General features: G+C 44.7%; 1 protein-coding gene across 7 annotated transcripts in view; it reads left to right on the top strand.

Annotated features, from left to right (window-relative positions):
* The window catches only part of NIN (ninein), a 298,787-nt gene that overhangs the window by 153,042 nt on the left and 131,315 nt on the right, over positions 1-14,430 (top strand). For all 7 annotated transcript variants that reach the window (XM_078659731.1, XM_078659730.1, XM_078659727.1 and 4 more), the window contains exons 10-13: positions 3,523-3,663; positions 4,017-4,191; positions 4,495-4,605; positions 6,038-6,127. In XM_078659731.1, coding sequence (XP_078515857.1) covers positions 3,523-3,663; positions 4,017-4,191; positions 4,495-4,605; positions 6,038-6,127 — 517 coding nt within the window. The remainder of the gene's footprint in view (positions 1-3,522; positions 3,664-4,016; positions 4,192-4,494; positions 4,606-6,037; positions 6,128-14,430) is intronic.

The raw sequence follows: 14,430 nt of genomic DNA, 5'->3' as shown, positions 1-14,430 counted from the left end.
TATTATTAAAGCGTTTGTCGCCTCATATTTTGCACTTTTGTTACATTGTAAATCATCTCTTACACAAATTCTCAACTCAATGGGCTCAATGCATCAATTCTCATAAGGATCAATGGAAAGGTCTATAGTGGAGGATTGCTCTCTGTGACTTCTGGAAACCAGTCTCAACCACTGATGCTTAATGAAGTGAGCTGTGCGGCCTGTAGTAAGAACCTAAAGTGTTTTAGTAGTAAGAGTCCAGGATCCTGAAGTACTTGTGCTTCAACAGTATGGAAGGCAAGGATATCATCTTTCTTAATTGCTGGTACCTCATGTGTGTTTTCTAGTAATGCTGAAGTAGTCTTATTTCCTTATGCTGGCTAGTAGATTGATCTGAGAATGTGACAGTGTTGCTTATTCTGCCCTTCTAATTGCTTTCTGGCCAGGTTGTCCTTAAGACTAAATTCTACCCTCACATAATTTAGGGGCTCTTGATTTCACGCAGGTCTTTGTGGAGACCCCTTGGAATGTTCCTGACTCAGGTGGCATATTTTTAGACTTTTTGAATTAGATATTAACTTCTTTTACAGTATCGTGAATAACATGTAAACATTTAGTCTCTATATTTCAAATTTTATGCAGGCTGTTTTAATTTTGACAAAAAAGTGTAGCTGCCTTGTAGTTAAAATCCCCTTCAGTCAGTTTTGGACTTTTTAGCCAAAACAGTCCTGCCTTCTGGGACATTTAGCTTCACTTTTAAGTTTTAGTTGGGACTCAAAAATAGCCCTGTAGAGAGTGCTGTTGACTAAAAACCAGGAACTAGCGTAATGTCCATGAGGGCACTCGGCATCTAAGAAAGGAGGATGGATATTTAATAGAAGTTGGACACAGGTACACCCTGTGATTACCCAGCATGTGAGTGTGACAGGTGGCAATTGAGATGACAACCGTGGATTGGTTTCCACAAGTCAGTCAGAAAGAAGTTTGTCTTTTTGCAAGCAGTGTCATTTACACTAATTTATTGGAGCCATTCCTAGAGAATGAATTGGTCTAATGCCAGTGCCACTGAAATAGCTGAGGAGATGAGGGCAAGGAAAACCAATATCCAAATCCTGTCAGATGTTGTCCGTGATTGAGGACAGGACAGATTCACTTTCGCCAGACAACCAGTTTATTTTCTGATATTGGACTTCATGTCGTTTTGTAGCTGATCCTCCCAATGTTCCTTCGAAGGAAGGGATGCTATGCTTGAGACAGGCTTGTAATTGCTGCAGTTGTTAACAGCAGTAACCTTTTTTTGCAGTAATGGAGTGTTGGACCTGTGATGGGCAAGCCCAGCACAAAGGGGGTAGCTTGGCTCAAGTGTCAAGGCAGTGAAGGCTGTAGGGCTAAGCCGGCTCTGACCCAATAATAACCCCTTGCACAGTCACACCAAAAAGAAGGACACCACACCACTGCTGTAGAAAAATACGATTCCTTTATATAAAAGTTCTCTGCTGTAAATAGGGATCAATTGGGGAAGCACATTCACATTTCATTTGTTACAGCACTCTGGGATTCAGGTTGAGAATAAATACAGTAAATACGACTTCAGGAACACTGGTGTTGCATAAATATTAGGAATAGCTCTATCAATAAATAAAATGAATATCAGGTTTATATATCACCAATACATGGAATAATAAAGCCTGGTTCATTTAAATGCATAACCACATTTTCATTCTGGTATCGCTGCAACCAATTAAATAAATCAGGAAGTTTACATTTGCAAGATAAACCCACTTTGAAAAGGATAACAGTACTTGTGGAATCATGGGGAATGCATGCGGGCTTCTCTGGATTCACGGTGCACTGGGGACTCTTTTATGTTCACGCGGGGCCCATGCGCGTGTACCTCACTACGGCTGCAAGCGAATAGCGATTCAGTCGGGGCACAGCACTTCCTACGCCAGCATCAGGGTTTTCAGGGGCTTCACGGACCTCCCTCCGACTTCCTCATACGGGGGCTGGTCCCGCCCACGGCAACAGTTTCCCGGGTCTCTGGGAAAGGACAGGGACGCTAATCCCGCCCAATGAAGGCCGGCCTCTCCCCGCCCCGGTGCACCACCTCACCTTCGATCACTGCACAACCAGGAAGCGCGCAACGCCGGTGGGGCTCGGAGACGTCCGAGTCCCCTGCGATAGGCGCTATTCACGAAGGGGGCACTGTGGAAGGTCGCGACTCGCCTTTTCTTCACGATTTCCCCACCGGGGGGGGGGGGGCGGCACATAAACTTGGCCACAGTCTTTTAGGGCAATGAGGCACTAGCTGGGCAGACGCTGTAGGCGCAAGGTTACTGGAACACGCCTGACTGGAACGCCAGTCAGGAATTAGGCTATTAACCCTTGCCACTCTACTGCCTGTGCTCTCAGCCACCTCAGGGGTCAGCAGGGCAGGTGTCACTCTGGTGTCAAGTCTGGAATCTGAATTACATCTAAAATGGCCGCCAGGGACTGGGCTTTATATAGCCAGTGCCCTGAGGTACTGGCACGAGCCAGAAGGTTCTAGAACCTTCCCTGGCTGTGTCAATGGCATGGCACTTTTGAGGTGTCTTTTGGTCACTCAGAGCCACCGTACTGGGGCTCTGGAGCAGCCATTTTGTGTACATGAGGAAAGTTATGAAATTCCTGTCAGGAAAGCGCGCCAACCAGAAAGGGCGCCAAAACCTCAAAAGGTCAGGGTTCAAGGAGGCTCCAATGGGAGTCACTCACATGAGGGAAATATGTGTCCACCATTTTAAGGTTAAACACACACAGGTTGCCAACCTCAGTTTTCATTTCCACAGGTTTCGCCAGGCGCCTTGTACATAGGTGCCAGAAACCTTGTGAGCAACTGGGTGTCAAGGAACACCTAGCCCCATGAAACAACACACAAAAAGGTCCTGGTAGACAAATAAAAAGCGGCAAATTTTGGGAGGTTCAGGGGAACAAAAGAAATCATATTGGTGAGGGGACTCTCAGAAGCAGACAGGTCCAACATGGAGGTACTGAGTCATTTAACATTTTGTATAAACTCCTGCAGGATCAAGAGAAGGATTTGAGAGCAGTTGTTAAATTTGAATAAGGAGCAAAGTGAGGTTATTTGCTGATTTGTTTTCTTCTCTGTATGATGACTGACTGTATGTGTGTGCCTCAAATATATCTGCCATAGTATGTTCTCTCACTTAACTTATACATAGAACTGCATGCAACCATAACTTACGAGGAATTAGTTCACAAATAAATGCATTTAGCTACCTTCAGTCTTCATCCAACTAAAATGGACACAAATCAGATTGTTATTTTAATCTTATAAGGCGCACAGCTACCCAAGGGTTTCCCGGCGCAGGTATTCAAGTGTATAGGTTTGTTTTTTCATTTTGAAGAGTACATCACTAGAGTCTGGGGTTAGAGTATAACATGCAGTTAATTAATGGTGGGTCTCTGTTGCCTTCCCTGCTCCAAAGCCAATTGTTGAACAAAGACATAACTTAAATTAATTCAGTGTGTATTTTTCCTTTTTAGAGGACGTGCTGACCAGGGTGCCAGAGAAGTTGAAAAGCTGCGGTCTGACTTGGATAAAAATGAGAAACTGAAATCTCTTTTGGCTTCTGAAGTAGATGACCACCATGCAGCAATAGAGCAGCAGCACGAGCACAACCTCAGGTAGCAATGCTGCCCTTTACTCGCTTGTTACTAAAATCCAGGCTTTAGAGAGCTATTGAATGAACCTGGTAGAAGGTATACTTGAATAGTTTTCTAGTATTGCATTGCCATTGTTTCATGCAACCAGTCTTTGGGTGCCCTCTCTAGAAGTATGCATGGAGATACAGAAGATTGTCTTGCTTCTCACTGTTGTCTTTCTAAATAATTGTGCATCCATGTAAGCAAAGATAGAACAAGCATTGGAGAGGAATGCGGGTACCAAATAACGCAGAGAATTTAAATAGAATCAGAACATACGTAGCATGCATCTCCGCTGGTCTTAACAGAACTTAAATACTCCATTTAATTTGTAGGAAACTGGAAGAAGATTACAAGGAACGCACTACAGCTCTAAGAAGCGAACTTGGAAAAGAAAGAGATCAGATTTTACAGCATGCGAACAAGCAGCGGTCGGATCTGGAACAGGAACTCGAGAAGCTGAAGAGGGACGAGAACTTTTCAAGGGATCGACTCACCATCTCTTTGAAGGTAGTAATGTTACTTCTATAATTTGCAAGGTCTTATGCAAGCAAAGGACAATAAAAACTGTGCTTGGGAGGCTTGGGCTTCCAGCATGGCCTAAGAGGTTCAAACAGAGTAGCATTACAGGTATCTTTTGGGCTGATTACTATTACACTGTATCGATTTTGGTATCCTTCATAAGTTTGAGTTTAAGGTTTGTTTTTCACATTACATGCAGTATGTATCCATTCAGGCATTGATCTTCATCTAGTGCTGGGGGTTAAATCCATAAATAACATATATGTATTTTTTCCTTTTGTTTTTTTAAAGGAGAACAGCCGGTTGGAAAAAGAACTATTGGAGACTGCGAAGAAGCTGGTGGAATCTGAAAACCTGAACAACAAATTACAAAGAAATGTTGAAAACATGTTGAAGGAGAAGGTATGTATTCTCTCCAATTTCAGAATGCAAATTTGGTCTCCAATGTCTTCTCTTAATTGTCAGCGATCTGAATGCAACACAGAGGTATTGTCTGACATTTAGCTGATCCATCACAGTTAGTTATTTGTTTGTAACCGCTCCAAATATTTGAACAGCTGAGTGAGCTTACATATCACCATCGGGAAAGTGAATTAACATCCTACAGCGTTGAGTATGTGCTCAGCATTCTTTAAATGTGTTTGTTCTGGAGATATCCAACCGAGCAAAACATTTTAGAACAAGCAGTTGTTCATATGGAATTGCCATTTACTTATGATCTTGAGAACATGTATTTAGATGATTGTTGGTCACTTGAAGTGAACATTCTAGCAATGAAAATCATGTGGGGTCTTCTAAACTGTTACATAATCCTCAAAAGACAGTTAACCTGCTTATTCTTATTCATAATGAAAACAAAATAATGATTTGTTAGCTACCATTATTGTAATCTAGTGGTCATCACCCTTACATGTTGTTCAAATGAGAATTAAGCTACAAGTAATTTTCCTACAGTGCCATTCAAAAGCACTAATAAAATGATGCATACATGCAAATTCCTCCAATGCCAACCACTGATCCCGGAAGTTGAATGCCTGCAGACCATACAAGTGCGAGCCATGTACCATGATGGGATTGATGACAGTCGGGAGGGGGGTTCTGATCACTTGGTCTTTGGTAATATCAGTCAGTGTGCTGCTGATATGAGCACCAGTTATAATTGCTGTGTTGGATGACCTGGATTGTCATGTGCTTGTAGTCCTGTCTTTTTGCAATTTGGCTCCTGTTACCTGCCAACCCAAGGGACCATTGAGTTGAATCCGTCTTCTTCTACAGCGATATCATGAAGATTTAGAATGCCTCCTGTCTTCCCCCTCTTAAAATCAACACTGGCAACTGGGGGATTTCTGCACCCTAAATTGTTCTGTAACTTGCTAGCTTGCGATTATTTTACCCATTAACATAATAAATTGACACCTACTCCTATTCATTATACCCCAAAACGTGGCATCTTTTGATTGTTTTAACACCATCAGTGCTGCTGCAATCATCCCTGAATGCTGAACTCCCTTGAATCCCATTGTTCATGACGAGCTCAGCTCGTCATGGGCACACAAGCAGTGTACTGCATGACGAGCTGAGCTCGTCATGAGCATGGAAGGGGTTAACACCTATAGGAGTCTCGCGATATTCAGCTTGGTATTGGTGCAGTTAAGTTTTAAAAATGTTGGACTATGTGTAATTTTGTTGCATAAGTGATTGCAAATAGAATCTGCGCACTACCTGTCTATGTTGATTTTTCTCAGAAGAAGGTAGCTTTATCTCAAGCAAAGACTCAATAAAATATATAGAACCACTCAGCGTTTTTGTTTTTTCTTACTTTCTTTTAAAAAAGTTTGGTGATCTCGATCCGGCCAGTGCTGAGTTTTTGCTACAGGAGGAGCGATTGTCAAAAATTAAAAAGGAGTACGAACAACAGTGCAGGGTAAGTTTATAACATTACATTTTAAGTTTTGCAAGGGTCACTGCAAAGTAACTTGTGACACAGTATCAGTAGACCAGCTGGAGCATATACCAAACATAAGGACTAATTGCATTATTTGAAGAAGTATTTTAATAAAGATGAGGTCAAGTTGTAAGTGTGGAATGTTGACATTTTGAGAACATTTTAGGGAAATCATTTTTTAGTAAAGGTGGTAAGTTTGGAAGGAGCCTACAGGAATTTGTCTTTATCTGGGTCCGAGCAGCACACAAGTACCAGATGTACAATGTGATGGTAGCCATTTTATTTTATTTGTTAGAGCTTTAGGATTCAAGGTCTCAACTACCTAGACCCCATAAGAATTTCACAAAATAAGTGCTTTGTTGTGAAATGTGTATTGCGTCTCTTTTTTAAATTTTAGCGCACACTGCACGTACAAAAAGATATCAGCAGGCACTGGTTCAAGTAGAAAAAGTCTTGGTGAAATATCTTCTATGCAAGCCATTCGCGAACACGTGCAAATTGTTTTTCTTTCAAAGAAGTGTTTTGAGTCACAAGATATAGTGACCACACCTATTACTCATAATGCACTTGGCCATTGGCTCCATTACTAGATTGTTTTTTATCTCCGCCGTCTGGTCAGATGTGTCTCTTCGAGCTCCGGGTTGACGCCGTGTGATGTTCTTGCTGGGACTGTTCATATCCTTTGTAGGAAGCTGGCTCTTTGTATAATGGACCAAAAAGAGGTACGTTGTGCAAAGAGTCCCAGCAAACACGAGAGGATCCCATATGCTCTCTTGTGGTAGTGTGAGCGGGCAGTTAGACATATCAGAGGATAATGCTAAGCATTTATTGCAACCGTAAATGTAGTAAGTAAAACCACACTCCATAAAGAAATTCGACACCAATTTATAATAATAACAGATACTTTTATGACTTTAGATGCCAATATCTGAATCAGATAAGTACTTTTCAAGTTATGAATTTCTACAGTTTTAAAAAATGGACACTTTTTCTGAAGCGGCAATATTATCCTATGAAGAAAAGACATACACTATACACTGCATACAGGTACTTCACAGCGACTTACGGGACCTAAGGTAAGTATGGGGCAAGGTCCAAGGCAGCACCAACAGGTCACCGCAGGTAGCAACGGGGCGGCGGGGTGCAGAGGTACTTTGTAGCGTTGGGTGCCCCATGTTATCCTATGAGGAACGCATGTACTGCATTCGGGCACTTCACAGCGACTTACAGGACCAATCTCCTGGTCTTAAGATGAGTATGGGCAAGGTCACCTCGAGAGGCTGTGGGGTGTCTGGGTGCAGAGGTGTTAGGCGTCGGATGTCCCATTAACTTTAATGGAGAACGGTAGGGTTGCAAAGAGGCTGCAGGCTGGGAGACAATCTGGCTGAACCAACAAGGGGCTCAGGTCTCACGATGCTTGGGAACGTGGAGACAACTTTGGTCCTCTTCTCCTCAGGCCAGGGCGGCCGGGTGCACAGGTGTTCTTGGGTGTCAGGTTTTCGTCACCAGAGACACTCTCGATCGAGTGGGCCTGCACAGTGAGGATGCAGGGGGTGTCTGTGAGTCCACTGAGGGCAAAATCCAGGTTGGCTCAGAGGGTCAGGGGACCACGCTGGAACCTTGGCCCTCTTCAAAGTGGGCAAGGGGACACTGGTGCAATGGTGCTTTCCAGTGTGGGGTTTGCGGCAGCCCAGAGTCAGTCCTTTTGGATTGCCTGCAAGATGGGGTTTCTGGCTCTTTGTTGCAGACAGGAAGTACTGCCAGGCTTTTAGAGCCGCTGCAGGACGAGACGACTTTGGCGCAAGTTTGTCTGGAATAGCAGACAGGCTGGCAGGGATGGTTACAAGTCAGTTGCTTCACCACAGTCCTTGCTTCTAGCAGCTCTTCGGTTTCCTTCTTAGGTCAGCAGGAATCTTATTTCCTTTTGCCAGGGGCTTACCTAAATACAAGATTTAGGGCCGTTAGAGAAGTGTAGGGTAGTAGCCAAGAGGCTACTTACCCTTGGGGGGTCACTACGTCCCCTATGTGACCACTTGCTGTGGAAAGTGGGCATAACTGTCCCAGAGATCCTAATTCTGCCATCACCAGGGTGGCAGACTTTTAAATGTTGTATCCTCATCATATAGCCCATCTTAGGGGTGGGACTAGCCCGAGGGTAGACACACCTCTCAGACTACTAATTTTCCCACCTGTCTAGGTGCCAAATGTGCCCTGGTCGGGGGGGTTGGCATCCCCTCACCTCTGGAAGCCAGATTCGCATACCAGAGGCGGTGGGCTTTTTGTAGCTCCCTGTGTTGGAATGCTAATTTGCAGATCGCCCTGTTGCAGGGGGTGTAAACACCTCCTTCCAGAGCAGACTTTGTTCCTGACCTCCTGAGAGCATGGGGTTCAGAAACTAGGCTGTGGCAGCAGGCTGGTCCGTACCAGTCAGCCAGCACACTAGTAGTCAGTAGGTTTTCAGGGGGCACCTCTAAGGTGCCCTCTGGGTGCATGTATTAACTCAATCACTTGAATCAGTGTGGGTTTATTAATTGGAGGTATTTGAAACCAACCACCATATGTTTCAGGGAAGCTATTATGTAGCTGGGGAACTCATTTAGACCAGTGCATAGTACATTTGACTTCTTTGCACACTTGCAATATCTAGTAATAGAACTAGTATATCACGGGCTCGTATCTGCTCATGCAGATATGTCCATGTAAAATATAATCCACCTTGCCCTAGGGCTCAAAGGCCTGCTGTAGGGGTGACTTGCATATATGAGATGCAGTGGCTTTGGCATGTCACAAAGGCCTTCCACACTTGCACCTTGCTGTTAATTTCCTGGAAGGTAGCTTTCCTGAATGGCTTCACTGAAACAGATGGTGTTTTGGTATTGAACACCCTGTATTAATAACCCACACTGATTCCAGTGATGGACCTAATAATACATGCACCCAGTGAGGACCTTAGAGGTACCCCCTGAACCCTGCTAACCTTCTAGTGTGCTGACTGACTAGTCCAATACAGCCTGCCACCGCAAACTAATTTCTGACCCTTAGGAGATCAGGGATCTGCTCCCAGAGGACAGACAATGCCTGCTCTTCGGAGAGGTATTATCTCCTCCTCCCCAAGGAAGGCTAGTAAATCAGCATATCCAGACAGGAGGCATCAAAGGCCTCTGCGCCTTTTATATGCGACCGAATGCCTTCCCAGACAGGAGAGATGCCACCCCCTGCACTAGGCCATATGGCACCGGGACAGGCTGCAAAATTAACTATGCAGGAGGTATGTTGCACTACCAGGCTGGAAACACGAATTTAAAAATTCCACCATCTTGTGTGTGGTGGAATTAGGAATTCTGGTACAGGTAGATGCCATCTCCCAAAAGGAAGTGGTCATCTAGCAGGGCTAAGGGACCGCAAGGGTAAGTAGACCATTGGCTATTACCCCTCACTCCACTTAGCACTCCTAAATTGAGTATTTAGGGGATTCATGGATACCAGGACTTCAGATTTCTATGGACACAAAAGGAGTGGGCAAAAGTCTGCTGAACCGAGAAGCACGACTAACTTTGCGCCAAACCTGTCTGCCTGTCTGCTGCACCTGACCCTTGTGGAGAACCTGACTCGTCTTGCTGCTGTGCAGACTCCAAGAAACCTGGAGGGCTGCCAGTATTTCACAAATTGCCAAATAAACTCCCTTGAAGTAGAGGAGCTATTCCCAGGCATGCACCAGAGACGCAAAACCCTGGTCACCGTCCTGATGCCCACCAGGGCTACCGATACAGCGGCCGCCCAGGAAGAGCTAGCAGTCTCCTACATGTCGGATTCGTCCTCCTTCCAAGTGTGGGGACGCCAGAGCCGACTGGAGCCTCACAACACCAATACCTGGGGAACTGGATCCGTTGCAGCAACTAAGACTTGTGTCCAGACCAGACACCAATGCCGAGGAGAACAAACCTGCAGGTTGAGGGACTTCAGGGACAGCTAGATCCACATATTGAGTGGCCCAGCTTTCTTGTTTGCCCCTCTGCAGAACAAACCGAGACAAAGAGAGGGCCTCTGACTGCTGCCACCCAACAGCTCAAAGTGCCTCTGCACCTGTGCCCCACAGCCCAAAGCTGAGGGATGTGATGGTGCCAACGGAGTCCTGAGACCCTTAAAGGCGAAGCCCACTATGTGTTTGCCTAAACTGGACTTCCAATCACTACCTGCAGTCTCTTTCTGCAGGCCCCCTCCAACCGTGACTGACTCCAGCACCTAACCCGACGCCCAAAGAAACCATGCACCCGAGAGAAAGTGAACCAAAGGTTTACCTATGTACCTTTTGGGTGTCTGCAGGATGCAGGGAAGCAGGTCAACTGCTTCACAGGAGTTCTTGGTTCCTCAGTGAAGTGCTGGCAGGTCTCTCAGGGTTTGGAGACACAGCCCATGTTGTTTATTGGTGCAATTGTCAGTCAACAGGCAGGCCGGCAGGGTTGGTACCAAGTCAGTTGCTGTGTCTTCTGTTCTTGCTCTGTGCGACTGTTCACATCTGTCTTCTTCTTTTAGGTCGGCAGGATCTGCTTTTCTGTTGGCCCCTTATTACAGAGTATAGAGGTTTTAAGGAATCGTAGGGTAGTAGCCAATGGGCTCATGACCCTTGGGATCACTATGCCCCCTATATGATCACTTCCTCTGGGAAGTGGGTAGAACACTGTCCCAGAGTTCCTTAAGTTTGCCATCACAAAGATGTCCAACTCTGAAAAGTCGTGTCCACTTTAGGTTAGGCAACCTTAGGGGTGGTACTAGCCTGTGGGTGGGCACTCCTACCAGACTGACTAATTTTTCCACTTGTCCTGGTGCCAAGGGAGTTTGGGCAACAGGGTTGGCTTCCTCTCCTGCGAGGGGAGCCAGAATCGCATTTGAAAGGCAGTGGCTTCTTTGAGCTCACCAGCCCTGGAAAGCCAATCAGCAGGTCATCCTGTCGGAGGGAGTGCGTGCGAACACTCTTCCCGAGCAGGCTTTGTATCTGACCTCCTGAGTGCAAAAGCTTTCACCCTTGAGGGTCAGAAACTCGTCTCTGGCAGAAATCAGTCAGTCAACACATCCGTTGCTGGTAGGATTTTAAGGGGGCGCCTCTAAGGTGCCCTCTGGGTGCATTTATTAATAAATCCAGTGTGGGTTTGTTATTTGGATATGTTTGATAATAAATATCCCTATTTTCAGTGAAGCCATGAAATAGCTGGGAACTAGTTTTCACCAGTGTCCAGCAATTTTTTTTTAAATGGCTTTCCTGTTCATTTGCACTGATGGTAATAGAACTGACCAGCACAGGGGCATACCTTCTCTTGCATGCATGTCCTCACATGTAATATAAGGCACCCTGCTTTAGGGCTGCAAGTCTGTTGTAGGGGTGACTTACACATACTTAATGCAGTGTTAGGGAACATGAGAGACACAGATGTCTTTTGTCATGTTTTCACTTTTGTCTGCACCAAAACATGCAGCCTGCAGTGGCATTCTCGCATGTGATTGGTGAGGAGTCTCTTAAAATGGCACAAATATCATCCCTTAGGTGACCCTCTTTAGTTTCTCAGGCCCCAGGTACCAGGAGTACCATTTACAGGGACTTACAGAGAGTGCTAAAGGTTTTGCACATTGAGTGAACAATAATACAGTTTTGGAAAAGACCTCTGGACTGGGGACCTGGTTAGCAGGAACCCTGCACTTCAGTCAAAGTTGCCTCAAATCCCTGGCAAAAAGTGAGGGGACTTCTCACTCTTTTGCCCCTCTGTGGCTTCCCCTGAACTGTTCCCCCGGTACCTGCTTGCAGTCTTTCTAACCGGACTATACTCCTTTGAAGTGCAAAGGACACCCAGCTCTGTAACGCACCTCTGCACCCGGATGACCCAAAGCCTCCCGAGGTGACCTGTTGGTGTGTCCTTGAGCATTTCACCATACTCGCTTTAAGTTCCGGAGAACAGTCCTGTAAGTCGCTGTTAAGTGCCAGAATCCAGTACATGTTTTCCCGTCCCTGTAGGATAACATGACTGCTCCAGAAAGTAGGAACTTTTGAAACCTGTAAAAAATCATACCTCACAGTACTTACCCGATTCTGATGATCTTGGCATCTAAATGCATATAAAAGTTAGTTTTATTTTTATAAATTGGTGTCCGATTTCTTTGTGTGTGTCTCATTTACTGCGTTTGTGTGTTAAATAAATGCTCAGCACGGCCCTCTTATATGACTAACTGCTCGACCACACTCCCACAAAAGAGAGCATTTGAGGTGTGTCTATAGTTCCTTTGGCATTTGCATGGACTCTTTTCACAGTATACTACTTTTTGATCCACTATATAAAGAGCCAGAATCCTACAACAACAGCTTTGTTTGTGCATTTTCTCCAAACCACACAAAGGCCATGCTTTCTTTAAGACCTATATAGCACGCTGGCTGTTCAAATGCAAACAGACCGTTATTATTCCAAAGCCAAAATACCCTCCCAGATCCCACTCTATTAAGAGTTTCTGTGGGTTTCCTATAGCTGACATCTGCAAAGCAGCTACTTGGTCTACTCCCCATGCTTTTTCTAAACATAGTGTGGACGTTTTCACTCACCAACAAGCTAGAGTTGGCCAGGCTGTCCGGCCCACTCTTTTTCAATCTTCTGCATCATCCTCATGCTAGCCACGGCCTTAGGTTAGGGCTGCTTTACTGATAAGAATTTTAGTGTTTATACAACGCATTATACCCAAAGGTGACAGGTGAGCAGAATACTACAAAGAAAAGAGACCAGAAATGCTACCACCACGGGAGAGAGAAAAGACATGTTTTCATATGCTTGCGAAAGGCTAAATGAAGGGTTAAACTGTCAATGTGGGTGGGCAGTGTATTCCACAGTTTAGCAGCTGCGACTGAGAAAGATGGACCACCCCACCTGGCCTTCCGAAATCTAGGTACTATCAACTTTCTAAGAGAAGATGAGCTCCGCTTTCTCAGGGATGTACCAGTGAAAAGCAGTTCTCAGGGTCCTCTGCCCCTGATGGCGGAGAGCTGGATGAACTAAACAAAGGGCTTTAAAGGTCACTTTCTTCCTGACTGGCAGCCAATGAAGGAAATACATAACCTCCCTGACTGACATACGTTTGGATACATCCAAAACCTGTCACGCTGACACATTCTGAATGACTTGGAGTCTATTCAGTGCTGACTTGTCTCTGCGCAGCATGTAGATCTACAGCTACATATGCCGCGAAATGTTACTTAGCCTGTAAGCATCTGTTTGTGGTGCTGTGGATTCACATGCACTACCCTCCTCCCCGGGAGCCTGTCGATGTTGCAGATAATTTCTTTTCATCTTTAATCTCATTTCGCATGGTCATCTTTTCTGTATCTCTATGCTCCATCTACATCCTCGCCGTTAGTGCGGAAAAAGCGATTTAACAATGGAACCAATGTCCATGCGCAGTACCAGTAATAGGTTAAGTCACTATCTCGTGACTCAAGACTTCTTTGAAGAAAACAACTTGGACACGTCTGAGCCCAACACTAGATGGGAGGTGTATGCACAGCATGTGAATCTACAGCACTGCATGCCCTAGGGTAAGTAATATTTTCCTTTCTTGCATTTTGTAAATAGCACTCCACACCCAATAATGTATAAATTGTAATTAAAGCCAGAATTTATTTTCCTTGAGGAAGTCTGCAATGATGGTCGTACTTCACGAGGCTTGAGTAGTTTTTGAGTCTCAATTTGAAAATGTTCTATATTGTATGGTATGAAGGAAAGATACGATGCCATCTTGAAGTTAAATAAGGAGAAATATATTTGTAGTGTGTACATATAGAATCCAATCTCTTGAAATAATCTGGTCTTCCCCAGTCATGGCAGCATGGTTTTAGCTTTTAATGGATATTCCTTGATTGGGGGTGCAACTCAGTTTGTCATGTCTCTGATCACCTTATCCCTTCCATCAAATAAGTCCTGATGTACATTCTCACTTGTGCCTTTTTTGTCCAGCCTTCCGCATTTTGTATCCATCGCTCAATTAAAGGTGTTTTATTTGTTTTCCCATTCACGCTGTTGTTCACTGGTTTAAGCATGGGGAAAACTAAGTGCAATTTGAATTATACACATTTTGAGGTGAATGTAGTTTCATCAAGTTTGTTGTGGTTCGAATCGTAAGTGGTTTGACTTCTAAAGTTGCCTTTCCAAGTTTGCATGTTAGAAAAGTTTTTTTTTCATACGTGCTGTCTTGTGAAGGCAGAGTTAGGAGCTGAATTGGCTCAAACAACAACTTTTTAAAAAAACCAGCAG

The sequence above is a fragment of the Lissotriton helveticus genome, chromosome 9, assembly GCF_964261635.1.
Source record: "Lissotriton helveticus chromosome 9, aLisHel1.1, whole genome shotgun sequence".
Lineage (NCBI taxonomy): Eukaryota > Metazoa > Chordata > Amphibia > Caudata > Salamandridae > Lissotriton > Lissotriton helveticus.
The sequence above is the reverse complement of the archived record's forward strand: the minus strand, read 5'-3'. Positions and strand labels throughout refer to the sequence as shown.